The sequence below is a fragment of the Mya arenaria genome, chromosome 6, assembly GCF_026914265.1.
Source record: "Mya arenaria isolate MELC-2E11 chromosome 6, ASM2691426v1".
Taxonomy (NCBI): domain Eukaryota; kingdom Metazoa; phylum Mollusca; class Bivalvia; order Myida; family Myidae; genus Mya; species Mya arenaria.
The window spans coordinates 44,432,271-44,448,293 of record NC_069127.1 but is presented as its reverse complement, the minus strand read 5'-3'; the positions used below and the strand labels follow the sequence as shown (position 1 = coordinate 44,448,293).

The 16,023-nt window shown below is 35.2% G+C and overlaps 1 protein-coding gene across 1 annotated transcript in view; it reads left to right on the top strand.

Annotated features, from left to right (window-relative positions):
• LOC128237463 (zinc finger C4H2 domain-containing protein-like) overlaps nucleotides 1-10,007 on the top strand; it is a 41,060-nt gene extending 31,053 nt beyond the window's left edge. Inside the window, exons 3-5 of the mRNA XM_052953022.1 lie at nucleotides 4,326-4,498; nucleotides 5,554-5,734; nucleotides 6,027-10,007. Coding sequence (XP_052808982.1) covers nucleotides 4,326-4,498; nucleotides 5,554-5,734; nucleotides 6,027-6,140 — 468 coding nt within the window. The 3' untranslated portion in view covers nucleotides 6,141-10,007. The remainder of the gene's footprint in view (nucleotides 1-4,325; nucleotides 4,499-5,553; nucleotides 5,735-6,026) is intronic.
• Nucleotides 10,008-16,023: the final 6,016 nt, after the last annotated feature.

Genomic DNA, 16,023 nt, shown 5'->3' with positions numbered 1-16,023 from the left:
TTTTATTTCTTGTAATCTTCAAGTAATTGCAGATACGCTGGTCGGACTGATGTGTTTATTTTATAATACTTTCCATCAATAGTCTATAGTGCGATTTGTGACGTCACTTAACGGAAAGTTGTTTACTTTTTTAAATTAATACAAAAATCAAGAAATAAAAATATTTTGTGACCGGTTATCAGAAAGTTGAATTAGAAAACATCAGAATAAAGAAAACAAGTATTTTGGTGAAATTTGTGTGAAAATCAACGGAATAAAAGTGAAATAAACAGGTCCAAAACTACCATTTTTGGAGAAATGACCGTGATGGGAAGGGTGGTGGGATAGCAGCCTATCTTAGATCAGATATACCTGGCGACAGGCGCAGTGAACTTGAATTTAACAATATCGAATCAATTGCAGTTGAGGTTAACCTAAATAAAGTCAAATGGCTTTTCTTTGGGGCATATAAACCACCAAGTATGTCGAATGAAATGTTCTTTTCTGACTGTACACATATATTAGACAAATGCAGTTCATTATATAGTAATTTCACACTGATGGGAGATCTAAACTTTGATACACTGTGTCAAGCTAAAAGCACAACTCTTAATGATGTATGTGATGTATTTGATCTGAAAAACCTTGTCAGAAAACCGACCTGTTTTACCAAGAATTCTAAACCATCCCTTGTAGATGTCATTTTAACTAATAACCACACCTCCTTTGGGAAGGTTTTTAATTTTAACTGTGGCCTCAGTGATGTTCATAATATGTTGAAGGCTGAAGTCACAGCTAGTAAATCGAAGTGGTGTTCATATAGAAGCTATAAAAACTTTGATGCAAATGCTTTTAATCATGATTTACAAACACGTATGGCTGCTCTAGATAGAGATACAAATGATATCAACAAGTCGTATAATGATTTTAGCATCGCTTTTGTAGACACTGCAAACAAACATGTTCCTGTAAAGCGTAAACGAAATATAGAAAAGTCAATTCCATATATGAATAAAACTCTCAAGCAAGCTATTTTCAAGAAATGCATGTTACAAAATATTTACAACAAATACAGTACCAGTAAGAACTGGGAAAATTTCCGCAAACAAAGAAACCTAGTCACAAGCCTAAAAAGGAAATCTATGAACAAATATTTTCTAGAAAGATGCGTTGGAGGTTGCAAATCTAAATCCTTTTGGCAAACCGTAAGAACATTTTTAACCAACAAAGACACTATAGTAAACAAAGATACACTTCTGTGTGAAAACAATGTGCTAATAAATAATCAAGAAGAGGTGTGTACCATTTTTAATGACGTCTTTGTGAACGTGGCTAAGGATATTGGTACAGAATCCATTGATATAGATGAAAACCGCCCAAGCTTAATTTCAATATCATCAAATCTGACATGTAACGAGAAACTCAGTTTTAAACCCGTAGATACTTCTTTTATTAGCAAACAAATAGACAAACTATCTGCCAAAAAGGCAACCGGCCATGATGGCATTCCTGCCAAACTACTTAAATACTCCAAAGATACAATTACTCAACCAATTACAGATATGGTTAACATGAGTTTTTCGTCTTCAGTCTTCCCAGAGACTCTAAAATTGGCCCAGGTGACTCCTATCCACAAAAAGAACAGCACATTAGACACAGGCCAGTGAGTATACTCCCGATAATGTCAAAAATATTTGAAAGAGCCATAAACACTCAGCTAACGGAGTTCTTTGACCTACATTTTAATAGTTCACTTTCTGCCTTTAGACCTAGATATGGCTGTCAGAGTGCCCTCCTAAAAATTACTGAAGATTGGAAGAAGGCTCTTGATGATAAGAAGTATGTGGCAGCGATTCTGATGGACCTTTCTAAGGCTTTTGATTGTCTGCCTCATAACTTATTACTGATGAAACTTGGTAGTTATGGTGTCACTGATAGTGCACTAGAACTCATTTCTGATTACTTAAGCAATCCCAAACAATGTGTGAAACTTGGTACAGAAATAAGCCCACTGAAACATATCTGTAAAGGAGTACCGCAAGGATCCATTTTAGGTCCTGTGCTTTTTAATATATTTATCAACGATATTTTCAACTTTATACATAGAAGCAATCTGTATAATTATGCTGATGATAATACTCTATCATATAGCGACAAAAACATAGACAACGTTGTCCAAACTTTAGAGTCGGATAGTAATATATTAATACAATGGTTCTCAGATAACCATATGAAAGCCAACCCCGAAAAATTTCAAGCCATTGCAATAGGACAGAAAACTAAGGACCAAAATATAACCTTTAACTTGAATGAGACAACTATAAAATGTGAAGACAGTGTCAAACTCTTGGGTGTCACAATAGACTTCAAACTTAAATTTGATGTCCATATTTCAAGCATTTGCAAGAAAGCCTCAAGACAGCTTAATGTTTTAAAGCGAATAGGTCATAACCTTTGTAAACTAGGAAAATTAAACATATATTACTCATTTATCCTATCAAGTTTCAATTTCTGCCCAATTACTTGGCATTTTTGTGGCGAGGTGCATACTAAGAAGCTTGAAAAACTACAAGAACGAGCCCTCAGATTCATATACAATGATTACACATCTGATTACCCAACACTTTTATCTAAATCAATGTTGCCAACTCTTAAGCTTAGATGGTTAAGGTCCATTGCTATAGAAACCCATAAAATTATCCACAAGCAGGGTCCAATGTATCTACATGACTTAGTGGTAATAAAAGAACATTCCTTTAACTTTAGATATAAGATGATGGCTGCTATCCCAACTGTAAGAACTACAACATATGGGTGCAATTCTTTCCGCTCCGGTGCCCCTAAACTCTGGAACTCCCTTCCACAACATTTCAGGGAAGAAACTAATTTTAATCATTTCAAGAGTTTAGTCCGGGCATGGAGCGGAGATAACTGCAAATGCTCATTTTGCATTTAAGAATGCTGTCATATAACCTGCTGTAAAATGTCTTAATCAAAGATATGTTGGATGGGACCTCGCGAGCTTAGACTGCCTAGGCAGCTGGTCTCTTTCAATGTGTCTTTGATTTAAATCATGTTAATTAATTGTGACTTCTTTTGTTTTATTTCCCATGCTAAATGCATTGGCGTATTACCTTGTGATTCGTATTTTCGATTAACTTATGCTATAAATTATGCTAATCTACCTACATTCTATATATAGTCTAATGTCTTTCAACTGCCAAATATGTTTATGTGATTTTACTATAAGAATTATTTATTTGTTTCAAGTGTACATACTGAATATTATTATTGGCATGAACTGATGTGTGTGATATATTAGTTACATAAATTATGCTATTGATTTATAATGTCGGTCAAAAGCTATTCATAGCTTATGTTAAACTGTTGATGATAGTACCCGACAATAAATAAATATTGACTTGACTTGACTATTACTGTTAACTTATCTATCTCTTATAATATTTTAGACAAATTTTTTACCAGATGCAAGTTTATTTAACAGTATTAACAGTACCGGTACTATTATTCATTTTTTGCAAACAATGAAACAATACCACAGTTATTGAAGGTAACATGCAACTAATATTTTCACTAAAAAACAAAGAACATACTTTGAACAGAATGATGCACTATAAAAATATATTTATATCTATTTGTGATCGAATCAAGCCTTGGCTTTAACTATTTTTATGATTAATTGCATTTTATCTGTCATTGCCTGTTTTTGGCAAAACTTTAAAGTATAAGCAAAGATTAAAGATTTCAAACAAATTTCCACAGGGGAGTAACCGGCGTGTAGTCAACCATATCGTTGTGTCAAAAGATAACACCAGACAAGCAAAAATGGTGTCTGCTCTGCTTTTGGTATTATAAATAAATTATGCTATGACTTTTTAAAGTTAAGTTCAAAGCAACATGACAAGCTGTTAAAAATGTGCATAAAATTGTGAGTTATCTTGAAGCGTGCTTAGGAACGACAAACATTATTTTCTTTCTTGACAATGTTTTGCCCTGTTCCAAACATTTCATCATTACACTTTAACAAAAATGATGCACAATTCATTTAATGAATTTTATTAATAACTTATCCTCTCATGTAGAGCCAAAAAAAATGTGTTTCATAAAGGACGGCGGGCACCAATAACACTCATGATAGCTTAAATTTTAAGCCATAATTTTAGTCACTCCAAGAAGTGAAACTCAAATAAAGGAACAAGGTACACTCCTTACATTTCAGTAGGAATGGTTTAGAAATGTTTATATCATCAGTGAATGCCTTTGATTCATCAACAGAACACAGCCATAATGAGATCTTCTGTATTGCTCACACTCTTCTTCCTTAGATGGAAGGTACGATCAAACAAGCCGAGGAGGAAAGGAACCGGTCCCTGGACACTGCCAAACAGCTGTACGAGGATTACCGGCCCCTCAAGACAGAGGTTGACTCCCTTCGGGGACGATTGGGGCTTCAACCTCTGCCAGACATTCATGATGAGGATGAAAATATTACACCACAGTGCGTATTTGGTAGTGAATTGAGTCTACAAATCAGAGTCCATGATGACCTGATTTGTGGGATTAAGGCTTTGTTTTGTGGAATAGATGGTAGTAAAGGCCTTGATACATACATGCATTACCCATCTGTACATTTTCAGGGTGTTGATAAATGTCCATGGAATCCTTTGTAGAATGAAATTCATGTAATCACAATGTGGTATCCAACAAATCATTTTTAAATGAAATTCATATAATCACGATGTATCTGTCTCATAATCAAATGTATACAGTAAAGTTGGTCGAGTCCGGGCTGAACTTTTGACATGCCTGGGGGTTTTAAATTTCTTGGCACATGTGTTTGGTACATAACATGTTCCAAAGGATAAGATAATGGGTTTGAACATTTAAAACTATCATTTAAAATAGTAATGCTTTCAAAACTTTATGGTGATCTCTCACCCTGACTTAGTACAGTGCTTTCATTGACTGACACAAGTAAGGTGTGTTTTGTCTTCATGATATAAGATTTAAAAAATAAAAAATAAATCAAGGAAAAATTTGAAATCTCTAGGTTTAATAAATGTGCGTGTTGAGTGTACTCAATTTTTCTTTAATGAAATATTTAATCAATTACAATGATTGTTTACCCAAATATGCGCACCTTCTCGGTGATTTCACAGTTTGCAAAATTCTTAATTGGATTCAAAGGCTTCTCCTATCTTTATCTATGACCAGGATGCATTTTCATTAATGACCTTAATTTTGAAATTAATGGATAATTTACATGGGTATATGCACTAACTGGCATGTTGTACCACTATAGCGTGTCATAAACTGTGTGACGTTAAAGACGGAAATCACATGCCCAGCACATGGAGATTATGCAGAGGATTTAGGACGATCGCAGTTTCGGGTTTAAAAAAAATAATGAAAAACCACGAATTCAAGTCCCCACAAAAATGTCAATTTTCGGAAAACAACAAAATTTCATGCAAATGATTTTAAATAATTTCACAGTATTCCTCACTTCCAACTCAGGAACCAAATCCATGACAAATTTCTCTGATACAACAGGTATTTTGATCGGCCAAGGCAAGAGTTGCCAGCAGAGGCATCATCAAATTTGTCTGAACCACAGCCTCCGATGATACAGATGGCCCCCCAAGCCCCGCCTCCTCTTCCTGTCCAGATGTCACGCCCAAAACCACCCGAACAGCCCAGACAGGCATTCAGGCAACAACCCCCTCCAATGAAGGTAAGGTCAACTTGAATAGGATCTGATCTGAAAAAGCAGGTCTAATGTCTGGTCTAGGAATGAAGTTTTAGACCTTAACTTCCTTATCAACCATTTTGTCTCGCTTTAAACTTAAAATAAAAGCACTACTTTATGCTATGCCACACATAAACAACATTTTTGTGCTTTTGGTAGAATATATTGTTATCTTACATTAAAACAAACAGTTAAACTCAGTGTAACAGTTTTTGTATTTACATTTTGATTATGTGCTTGAAATTTGTGAACAAAAATAGTGTGTTATCCTCTTCAGGCATGTCTCTCCTGTCACCAGCAGATCCACAGGAATGCCCCCATCTGTCCACTGTGTAAGGCCAAGAGCCGTTCACGCAACCCCAAGAAACCAAAGAGAAAACTTGATGAATAGCTTGTTATATAACCATGGTTTTTTTAGCTCACCTTAGTACGAAGTGCTCAAGGTGAGCTATTGTGATCGCCCTGTGTCCGTCGTCAACAATTTGACTGTTAACACTATAGAAGGCACAATTTGGGCACAATCTTAATGAAACTTGGTCAGAATGTTACCCTCAATAAAATCTTGGATGAGTTTGATATTGGGTCATCTGGGGTTAAAAACTAGGTCACCAGGTCAAATTAAAGGAAAAGCTTGTAAACACTATAGAGGTCACATTTATGACTGTATCTTCAGGAAACTTGGTCATTATGTTAATATTAATAATCTCTAGGTCGAGTTCGAATCTGGGTCATGTGCGGTCAAAAACTAAGTCACCTGGTCAAATTTAAGGAAAAGCTTGTTAACAATCTAGAGGTCACATTTATCAATGTTTCTTCATGAAAGTTGGGCAGAATGTTTATGTTAATAATCTCAAAGTCAAGTTTGAATCCGGGTCATCTGGGGTTAAAAACTAGGTCACCAGGTCAAATTAAAGAAAAAGCTTGTTAAGACTATAGAGGTCACATTTATGACTGTATCTTCAGGAAACTTGGTCATTATGTTAATATTAATAATCTCTAGGTCGAGTTCGAATCTGGGTCATGTGCGGTCAAAAACTAAGTCACCAGGTCAAATTTAAGGAAAAGCTTGTTAACAATCTAGAGGTCACATTTATCAATGTTTCTTCATGAAAGTTGTTCAGAATGTTTATATTAATAATCTCTAAGTCAAGTTTGAATCCGGGTCATGTGTGGTCAAAAACTAGGTCATTAGATCAAATCATAGAAAAAGCTTGTTAGCACTCTAGAGGTCACATTTATGACCGTATGTTCATGAAACTTAGTCAGAATGTTTATATTGATTAGCTCTAGGCCAAATTCGAATCTGGGTCATGTGCAGTCCAAAACTAGGTCACCAGGTCAAATAATAGGAAAAGCATGTTAACACCACATTTATGACCATATGTTCATGGAACTTGATCAGAATGTTATTCTTGATGATCGTCTTAAATCTGTTTTAATTAAGTCCCCTCTCAGTGCACTTTCCATCGCCCTGAAAAACACTTATTCCCTCCCCCTGTCACAATTGCCCTCGCCCTGAAAACACTTATTTCACACTTGAATTGGATCAGGTGAGCGATACAGGGCCTTCAGGGCCGTCTTGTTTTTCGTTAATCTTGCAAAGAAAGCAAGAGCACCACAGAGTGAATTCCAATGCTTGTCCATTTTGTAGTGTTGTTTTTTACTTGAAACAGGGCCATAACTCAGCAATTATTGAAGTCAGAGTTATAGGCCTTGCTTTTCATGTGTGTGTTGTCTGTGGCAACATGTGTACCATGTCATTTGAATTATTTCTTTGTTTAGTTGTGGCCAATGTTGGGGCATCGTATTATAATTGATCAGCATGTATCAAAGAATCAATTTTGGAATATTTAGTTGTTGGTTGTAATGAGATTATATGTGGGGCTGATAAAATTGTTTGGATATTCTTTGTAAAATCTTAGCATATTTTCTATCACTAGTTAGCTCCACTGGCCGAAGGCCATGGAGCTTATGTCGTCACAGATTGTCCGTCGTGAGTTCGTGCGTGCGTGCGTGTGTAAACTTTTACTTTAAACGACATCTCCTCTGAAACTGATAAGCGGATTTTGACAAAACTTCACAGGAATGTTCCTTTGGTGGTCCTTTACCAAAATTGCTCAAATGGTTCCGGTCCATTGCACAATATGGCCGCCAGAGCTAAAAATAGCAAAATCTTTAAACGACATCTCCTCTGAAACGGTTCGGCAGATTTTGATGAAACTTGACAGTAATGTTCCTTGGGTGGTCCTTTATTAAAATTGCTCAAATGGTTCTGGTCCATTGCACAATATGGCCGCCACAGCTAAAAATAGCAAAATCTTTAAACGACATCTCCTCTGAAACGGATAGGCAGATTTTGATGAAACTTGACAGAATTGTTCCTTGGGTGGTCCTTAACCAAAATTGCTCAAATGGTTCCGGTCCGCTGCACAACATGGCTGCCAGGGCAAAAAAATAGAAAAAACCTTTAAAGAACATCTTCTCAGAAACCGATGATCAGATTTTGATGAAACTTAAGAGAAATGTTCCTTGGATGGTCCTTTATCAAATTTGCTTCAATGGTTTCGGTCCACTGCACAAGATGACCCCCAGAGGTAAAAATAGAAAAACCTTTAAACGACTTCTCCTCAGAAACCGATGATCGTATTGCAATGAAACTTGACAGAAATGTTACTTGGGTAGTCCTTAACCAAAATAGCCCAAACAGTTCTGGTCTGCTGCACAACATGGGCACCAGAGCTAAGAATAGAAAAAAACGTTAAACTACATCTTCTCAGAAACCGATTATCAGATTTTGATGAAACTTTACATAAATGTTCCTTGGGTGGTCATTAACCAAAATTTGTTAAATGGTTCCAGTCCACTGCACACCATGGCTGCCAGAGCTAAAAAATAAAAAAAACTTTATACGACTTGTCGTCGAAACCGATGACCTTTTTTCGATAAAACTTGACAGAAATGTTTGTTTGGTGCTCCTTTACTCAAATTGCCCAAATCATTTCGGTCCACTGCACAACATGGCAGCCAGAGCTATTAAAGTAAAAAATTTTTTTAAATAACTTCTCCTCAAAAATTGATGATTGTATTTCTATGAAACTTGACGAAAATGTTCGTTAGGTGGTCTTTGCTTGAACCTTTTGGCCAGTGGAGCACAGGCACTGATGTGCCTCTTGTTTTATTATGGCAAAGAACTGAATTTCTCCTAATTGGTGGAATGCTGGATGATATGATGGCCATAGTGAGTTTTTATTTTCATATTTTTATGCCCCCGAAGGTGGGCATATTAAAATCGCACCGTCCGTCCATCCGTGTGTCCGGCTCAATAACTCGTGTCCGGGCTGTAACTTTCACTTGTATGGACAGATTTTAAAATAACTTGCCACATGTGTTCGGCATACCAAGACGACGTGTCGGGTGCAAGAACCGTGTCCCTACCTCTAAGGTCAAGGTCACACTTAGGTGTTTATTCACAATGGAGTGCTGCATATAATGACAGAGTATAGATTGTCGTGTCCGGGCTGTAACTTTCCCTTGTATGGACAGATTTTAAAATAACTTTCCACATGTGTTCGGCATACCAAGACGACGTGACGCGTGCAAGACCTGTGTCCCTATTTCTTAGGTCAAGGTCACACTTAGTGTTTATTCACAATGGAATGCTGCATGTAAGGACATAGAGTATAGGTTGTCGTGTCTGGGCTGTAACTTTCCCTTGTATGGACAGATTTTAAAATAACTTGCCACATGTGTTCGGCATACCAAGACGCGTGATGCGTGCAAGACCCGTGTCCCTACCTCTAAGGTCAAGGTCACACTTAGGTGTTTATTCACAATGGAGTGCTGCATATAAGGATACAGAGTATTGGTTGTTATGTCCGGGCTGTAACTTTTTCTTGTATGGACAGATTTTAAAATAACTTGCCATATGTGTTCGACATACCAAGACGACGTGTCACGTGCAAGACCCATGTCCTTACCACTTGTGAAAGCTACACTTAGTGTTTATTCACAATGGAATGCTGAATATAAGGACATAAGAATGTAGGTTGTCAAGTATGGATGGTATTTTTTATGTTCAGAGGCAATTTAAAATAACTTGCGATATATATGTATTTCTTTGATCTTTAACTTTTCATGACATTGTACTGACCTTGTTCATAGGTCAATGTCACATTCGGGGGCATTCGTCACATACTGTGACAGCTCTTGTTTTTGTTGTAAATGTAATGTAATATAGAAATTAAAAAAGAAAGAGATACTGTGTTTTGTTTTTCACACTATGATCACTTGTTTTTTCTTTAGTTCATTACCAGGTAAGCGGGGTTTAGATTAAATTACACAAAATTTATGTTGTTCACGCCGTAACCCTAAAAGCGTTTGTCTGATTATCACCAAACTTGTACAACATGTGCATGGGCAAAATTTCTAGGCAAAATTTGATAACCTGCCATGTTGCTTGTCACATCAGAGTTGTACTAATTTTATATGGCCCTCAAATTGTTAAAATTATGCAATATTTGTTATCCACAGTGTAAATCAAGAAGCTTTTGACCAATCATCACCATTCTTTTTTACCCTTTATTACCTTGTGTATGGGCAATTAATGACAAAGTCAGAACCTCCTGAGCGCTCCTGAAAACATTTACATACCTTTCATTGAAGTACAATATATTCTCATCAGAATGTTAAAAATGTGTATCGGGATAATTAAGTGCTCTCAAGGAGAGCTATTGAGATTGATCGTCCAGCGTCCGGCATCGACAATTGCTTATAAATACCATCACCTAAACCGCTTGCACAATTTTGTCAAAATCTGATAGTTATGTAAAGTTTATTCCAAAGGCAAGGGCAGCATGTCTTGCTTTATTGTCTTCCTTGCTCTCGTAGGTTACTTTTTTATTATTGTCTATGTTAGAAACAAGGGAATAGATTTTATACTTAATGAATTCTTCAAAATAGTCACTTTTAAGGTAATTATTGTTAGCTCACCTGAGCACAGCTATTGTGATCGGTTTATGTCCGGCGTCTGTTGTCCGGCGTTCGGCGTTAACAATTGGTTATAATCATCTTTTCCTTAACCGCTTGGACAATTTTGATGAAACTTCATAGGAATGAACCTTGGTTGGTGCTTTTTCAAATTTGTTCAAAGAAATGAATTCCGTGCAGAACTCCGGTTGCCATGGCAACCTAAAGGAAATGTGAACAATTGGTTATAATCATCATCTTCTCCTAAACCCCTTGGACAATTTTAAGGAAACCTCATAGGAATGATCCTTGGTTGGTGCTATTTCAAAATTGATCAAATAAATAAATTCCATGCAGAACTCTGTTTGCTATTGCAACCTAAAGGAAAAATTACAAAACTTTTTTGGGCAAATACTATGAAGCCTAGTGCTTAAATATTTTGTGTGTAACATTGTCGATTGGTTATCTACCATGTTTATTCAAATTATGCCCCTGGAGAAAAATTGGCCTCACCCAGTGGGTTACAAGTTCGTTATAAATACATTTTGTTAAAATCTGATAGTTATGTCAAGTTTACTCTTGAAGCAAGGGCAGCAAGTCTTGCTATATGGTCTCCCCTTTTGTTGGAGATTCCACTACTTTTTATTTTTAGTAAAAGGGAATATATGTATGTTATAAGGTCTTCAACATAGTCACTTCTGAGGTAATTATTTTTCTTTTTTAGGTTCATAGATCAAATAATTATTATACATTTTATTCTTTAGAAGAAATTTCATTTTTACTTAATAATAAATTTAATAATCGGACTTTTCCTTTGAACTTCATGTAGATTATTGTTCATGCAGATGCTACAATCTTATCTTCTGTGTCGATAGTGTTATTCACTTATAATGTATATAAAGAATTATTGTTATATTAACATTAGAAGAAATGCGATGTTGTTTAGGTTATATTAACATTAGAAGGAATGTGATGTTGTCTTAGATGGGCAATTGTGAAAATACTAATAGAAGGTGTAGAATGTGATCTGAAGTTTGATTTTTAGAGCCTAAGGCAGTTTATTGATTTTATTGGATGGTGCACCGTTTGTTACCGGTATCTATACTAAAAGTTATTTCAGTGTGCAAGCAATTTAACATAGTTTTGTCAGTCTGCAGACAATTAAACAAAGTCCTGTCACTGTGCAGGCAATTGAACAAAGTCCTGTCAGTGTGCAGGCAACTAAAAAAATCCTGTCAGTGTGCAGGTATCTGTAACAAGTGCTGTCAGTGTGCAGTCAATTATCAATAGACAATGCATTTCTGTAAACTTTTTATGTAGACCACTTCTGCATAGTTATTTGATCAAAATATGTCTTAATTAAAAAGTTGAAAATTCACCGTTTCTGTTCCTTATTCGAGTTTGAATAAGGAATAGGGAACTAGTTCCTTATTCCGTATTCGACTTAGTGTGCGTTATAAAGAAATTGAAACTCTCCATCCCTTTAAATAAGTAAATGCATTTATTCAAGTTGTTTAAAAAGATTAATTTTTGATATTTCTTCAAAAAAATAGCAAATTAAGCACTTTGAAATTGAGGTTTTTCCGTAAATTCTGTTACTTATTCGGTTTTTGGAACGTTTTTAAAGCACTTGAAGCACTGAAACCTACTTGAATAGACAATGCATTTTTGTAAACTTTTTATGTAGACCACTTCTGCATAGTTATTGAAAAAAAATGTATTACTTAAAAAGTTTTTATTCCTTATTCGAGTTTGAATAAGGAATAGGGAACTAGTTCCTTATTCCTTATTCGATTTTTTCTATGATCGTGCATTATTTTATTCACAAAGTTGTTTAATTGTGATGAAAATATCACAAAGAAGTGATTTTATGCATATCTACAATTATTTATTTTGAATAAGGAATAAGGAACCAGTTCCCTATTCCTTATTCGAAAAAGGAATAAGGAATAAGGAACTAACTTATCGTCCATAAGGAATTTTTAGTAATCCTTCTCTACACTTCAAACTTGACTTGAGTCGTATTTAATTTACTAACAGGGTATGCCAGCTTAACCAAATGCATCCCAACAAAATGCATTGGACATATTAATTAGGTTTATGCTTAAGACTTCTTTCTACAACGCCAAATACCTCAGGGTCGAATCACCCACATACTATTTCTTCCCTCTATGCTATATGTACATGTATCTTAATAATGCTAACTCGTGGACAAAATGAAGAGTTTATAGCAGTTGTGTTTTTAAATATGCATTATGCTACATGCTCAAGATATTGGACTGAACTTACTGAGACAAACTAAGAACTATTCGCACACTTTCCGTTTCATTCGGCATAACATGTGCCGATCAAAGTGCTGAATCAAAGTGCTGAAAGCACTGATGGACTAGGGCATCATTTAGGGGAATGTCGACAACCATGTTCTAAGCATTGAAAAAATCGACTCACATCACAAGGGGTCACTGTTTGATGGGCTAGCTTAAACTTTAGACTAAAACTGCTTGCAAGCTGCAAAGGAAATTTGAAAAATCTAGTTAAGTGTGCGTAGAGTTGGGGGGGGGGGGGGCTAAAGCGTTAAATCAGATGAAGTCATAGTTCTTTTGAATTTCTCAAAGTCAATAAATCAGACTTGTACAAATTAATTTACGTGGTTGGCACACACCTCTTTAATTTGATCAAATCCTTTTATATCAAAGGTCTGTTATTTGCAGTTTCAGAGAAGATTTTCAATGATGTGATTATATACTATATAGAAAACCTGTCACCTCTTTTCAGGGGAGCTTTAGACCACAGGGCCGTACTTTGAACAATCTTTGTAAAATACATTTACATTGTACACCTATGTCAGACTACACAATGCTAGTATGAAGTAGTTTTTATTTAAAAAGTGAAGAATTTTTTTCTCCATCTTAATTTGTGCTTGGTATTCAGTTCATATAACATGTTACCATGATAACGTGCTGTTGATGAATACTAAGCACTGCCTACTGTCTAATGCTATTCATATTACTGCTGCAGACTTTTGTACATATCAAAGCAAGTTGAGTAAACTAAGATGAGATGAATATCGTTTTTAAAGTATGTAATATTGAAATGTATTTTAAATACTTTGACCATCAAAGTTCATAACATGGTGTCAGCTTTCAATCACACTGCTAGTGAGAATGGAATACCAAACATACCGTAATCATATTCTTTATTATATACCCATCATCAATCCACATGCAATACATATCACAAAATACTTTAACCCATATTCCGCTCCAGTGCAATACCGCCATATATACCACTCTTGTGACTTCACGTCATAACAAGTATGTTGCGCAATATTCAATTGACGTCATTAAAGCAATGAGTGCATCCTTAAAATGAAATTTATTATGCAAATATGTGGCTTCTAAGTGATCTAATCAGTAATGTATATAATAAAAGGGTTATTAGTACTGCGTTTTGATCCGGATATGGCCGAATGTCATAATGATTTTGGTAGTTTTTTTGTAGATTTTGATTTTACTCGGCTTGTGCCTTGTGAAATCCAAATCTGCAAAAATCTACTTGAGTTGAATACAACCTCCAGGATCAAAATGCAGTACTTATAACCCTATTATGTACAAAACATGTTACCCCGTGGACAGATCATCTTTAACCCACAGGGCCATTGTAACTTTGAACAATCACTGTAAAAGACAACTACATACAAGCTGCTTAAGGAAGTAGTTTGGAAAAATTAAGAATTATTTTCTCCGTCTTAATTTGTATGCATTAGATAACTCAATAAATGCAGCAGTTGGCCATTCTTGTATTGTCCTCTGTCACTGTCCTGAAAGCTCCCTATCTCAATAGATGCAAAAGGTTGTAGGTTCATGATTCTCCTGGTCCAATATGTCATGCAGAAAGAAGATATTGAATGTAGAATCAAAAAGCTTTCTTTTCAGGCACTGTTACATTTGAAGTGCCAAGAAATTGTTGGATTCCTAGTCAACAGGTATCAGGTGTTGCAGTACATTTGGCAAATACTTTTCACCCGTCCTTGTAAATCTAAAATAGCTTTCATTTCGCAAAATTAGTTCATATAACTATATTAAGGTTGCTAAATCAGAGTTTGAATAATTCTGTAAACTAGATCTGCCTTTAATTGCAGCAATTTGAACTCCCAACTCATAATGTCAATTAAGCTGGTTAAGCAATACTGCAGTTCCTTGGTGTGGGGATTGCTTTATTTACTTGAATAAACAAACAGTTCATGCGTTGGAAAGTACAATGAATTAACATGCATTTTTCTTGCCCTGACTCCACCCAAGCCTTAAATCTTAGATCAACATGTACTTGGGGCTATGTGTAATATCAATGAGAACTATAAATTATGTTCAATTTAGTGCCACTTATGATATTTCATTCCACATACAAAAACACTAACATATATGTTCTTTAAAACCAATATCCTATGTTATGATAAAACCATTGCCAAGTTGGTAATTTGAAAAGACAAGAAATTATATCTGGTCAGGGTTTGACTTAGTCTTTCTAGACAGCTGGACTTGTTTTGCAGTTACTTTGAAAATCTTCAAAAGCTAAACTGAACAAGACAGGAGCAAAAAAACTCACAATACCAAAAGTGGTTTTAAAGACTTACGAGATCATTCTCACATCACCTATACCCTTAGTTCTTATCTTCAAATTTAAGTCAACGTAATAATTAATGCTTTACATAAATATTGCAATGAATAAAACATATTGCAATAAGTGCCAATAACATAGCAATCAAGTATGATCACTATAGGCCTAAACATGAGATATCAACATTTTCCTGATAAACAATAAATAATTTTACTTAACAATTTTCTCATTATTTACACAAACTGAAAAACTGGTCTCTTTTGGAATACTTCACATATTTCATGGCTTTCATCATTCAAACTAACATTTTGCTTGTTATTTCAATATTCAATAATTTTGTAAACATTCATAAATGATGGTTAAAATGAACATTCATGCTAATAATGCCTACCAAAAGCACCTGACTGACCAATCAGTATCCAATTTTGGCAGGGCTTATTGGTGGTTCATTGAAATCAACCATGACCTCCCACAATCTGCACTGATCAGCAGTAGTTAATGAATTGTTTCAATTGTTCTTATTTTTATAAACTTAGAAAACAACTGCAGTGAATAAAATTTATTCCTCATCACTGAGAGAAAGTTTAGAAAAATGAACAAAGTTACATCTAGTAGGATATCAAATCCTACAAATGTATTCATCATTTTATATAACCGTATTTAGTAAATGTTAAATTTTTGAAAGTCTAAAA